General features: G+C 40.6%; 1 protein-coding gene across 1 annotated transcript in view; it reads right to left on the bottom strand.

Annotated features, from left to right (window-relative positions):
• Nucleotides 1-600, bottom strand: part of XCR1 (X-C motif chemokine receptor 1) — a 3,077-nt gene extending 2,477 nt beyond the window's left edge. The window contains exon 1 of the mRNA XM_042475975.1: nucleotides 10-600. Coding sequence (XP_042331909.1) covers nucleotides 10-600 — 591 coding nt within the window. The remainder of the gene's footprint in view (nucleotides 1-9) is intronic.
• Between the last annotated feature and the right edge of the window lie 262 nt (nucleotides 601-862).

Genomic DNA, 862 nt, shown 5'->3' with positions numbered 1-862 from the left:
GGGGGAAGGCTCTTGGTAGTCACAGACCTGTTGGCCATCACTGTTGTTAGTGGCTGTTGTCACTTGGATGTAAGTTATCTCAGGGATCACAAATAAAAAAGCAGTGATCCAAATGGCCAAACTTATCAGCATGCCAGATCTTTTTGTCTGAGTCCTCAGTGTTGATAAGGGATCGGATACAGCCAGGTATCGAAAAATGGTCATGATGGTAAGAAAGATAACACCACTGTAGTAACTGATAGCGAAGATGGCACTCACAGTTTTGCAAAGAAAATCACCCAGAATCCATCCATAGTTATGGTACACAATCCAAAAGGGCAGTGTGCAAGAGAAGGTTATGTCGCTGATGCAAAGATTCATGATGAAGAGATTTGTCAAGGACATAAGGCTTTCGTATTTCAAGACAATCCACAACACAAGGCTGTTTCCTAGCAGGCTGAAGAGAAAAATCACAGAGAACAGAATGCTGGCAACCAGGGCACTCATCTTGGCAATGTCGTTCATATCACACCAATTAGAATCGATTTGGTCGTCATCCTCATAATAATAATCTGTCGTATTTGGGATGCCCTCAGATATAGTCTCTGTTAGTTCAGCCATTTGAAATGTTTTAAGGTGGGTGCCTTCAACAGCTGTGGATGACAACCTCTCAAATCAAAGACTAAAACTTGCTTTCACAGTAAACTTGAGAATGAAAGAGGAATAAGGTTAACATTTGAAACCAGAAGAGAATATTGACATAAAATACAGTACAGCACAAAAATAGCTTGGGAGAGGGGGAAGAAATAAACCCAACATTCATTTCCACTACGGTACAATATAACCCTTTATCTCTTAGTGTTGCAAAGAAAGAGTGGAGTTA

Source organism: Sceloporus undulatus, chromosome 6 (genome assembly GCF_019175285.1).
Source record: "Sceloporus undulatus isolate JIND9_A2432 ecotype Alabama chromosome 6, SceUnd_v1.1, whole genome shotgun sequence".
NCBI lineage: Eukaryota > Metazoa > Chordata > Lepidosauria > Squamata > Phrynosomatidae > Sceloporus > Sceloporus undulatus.
Note: the sequence above shows the minus strand (reverse complement) of the source record. Positions and strands in the feature narration are given on the sequence as shown.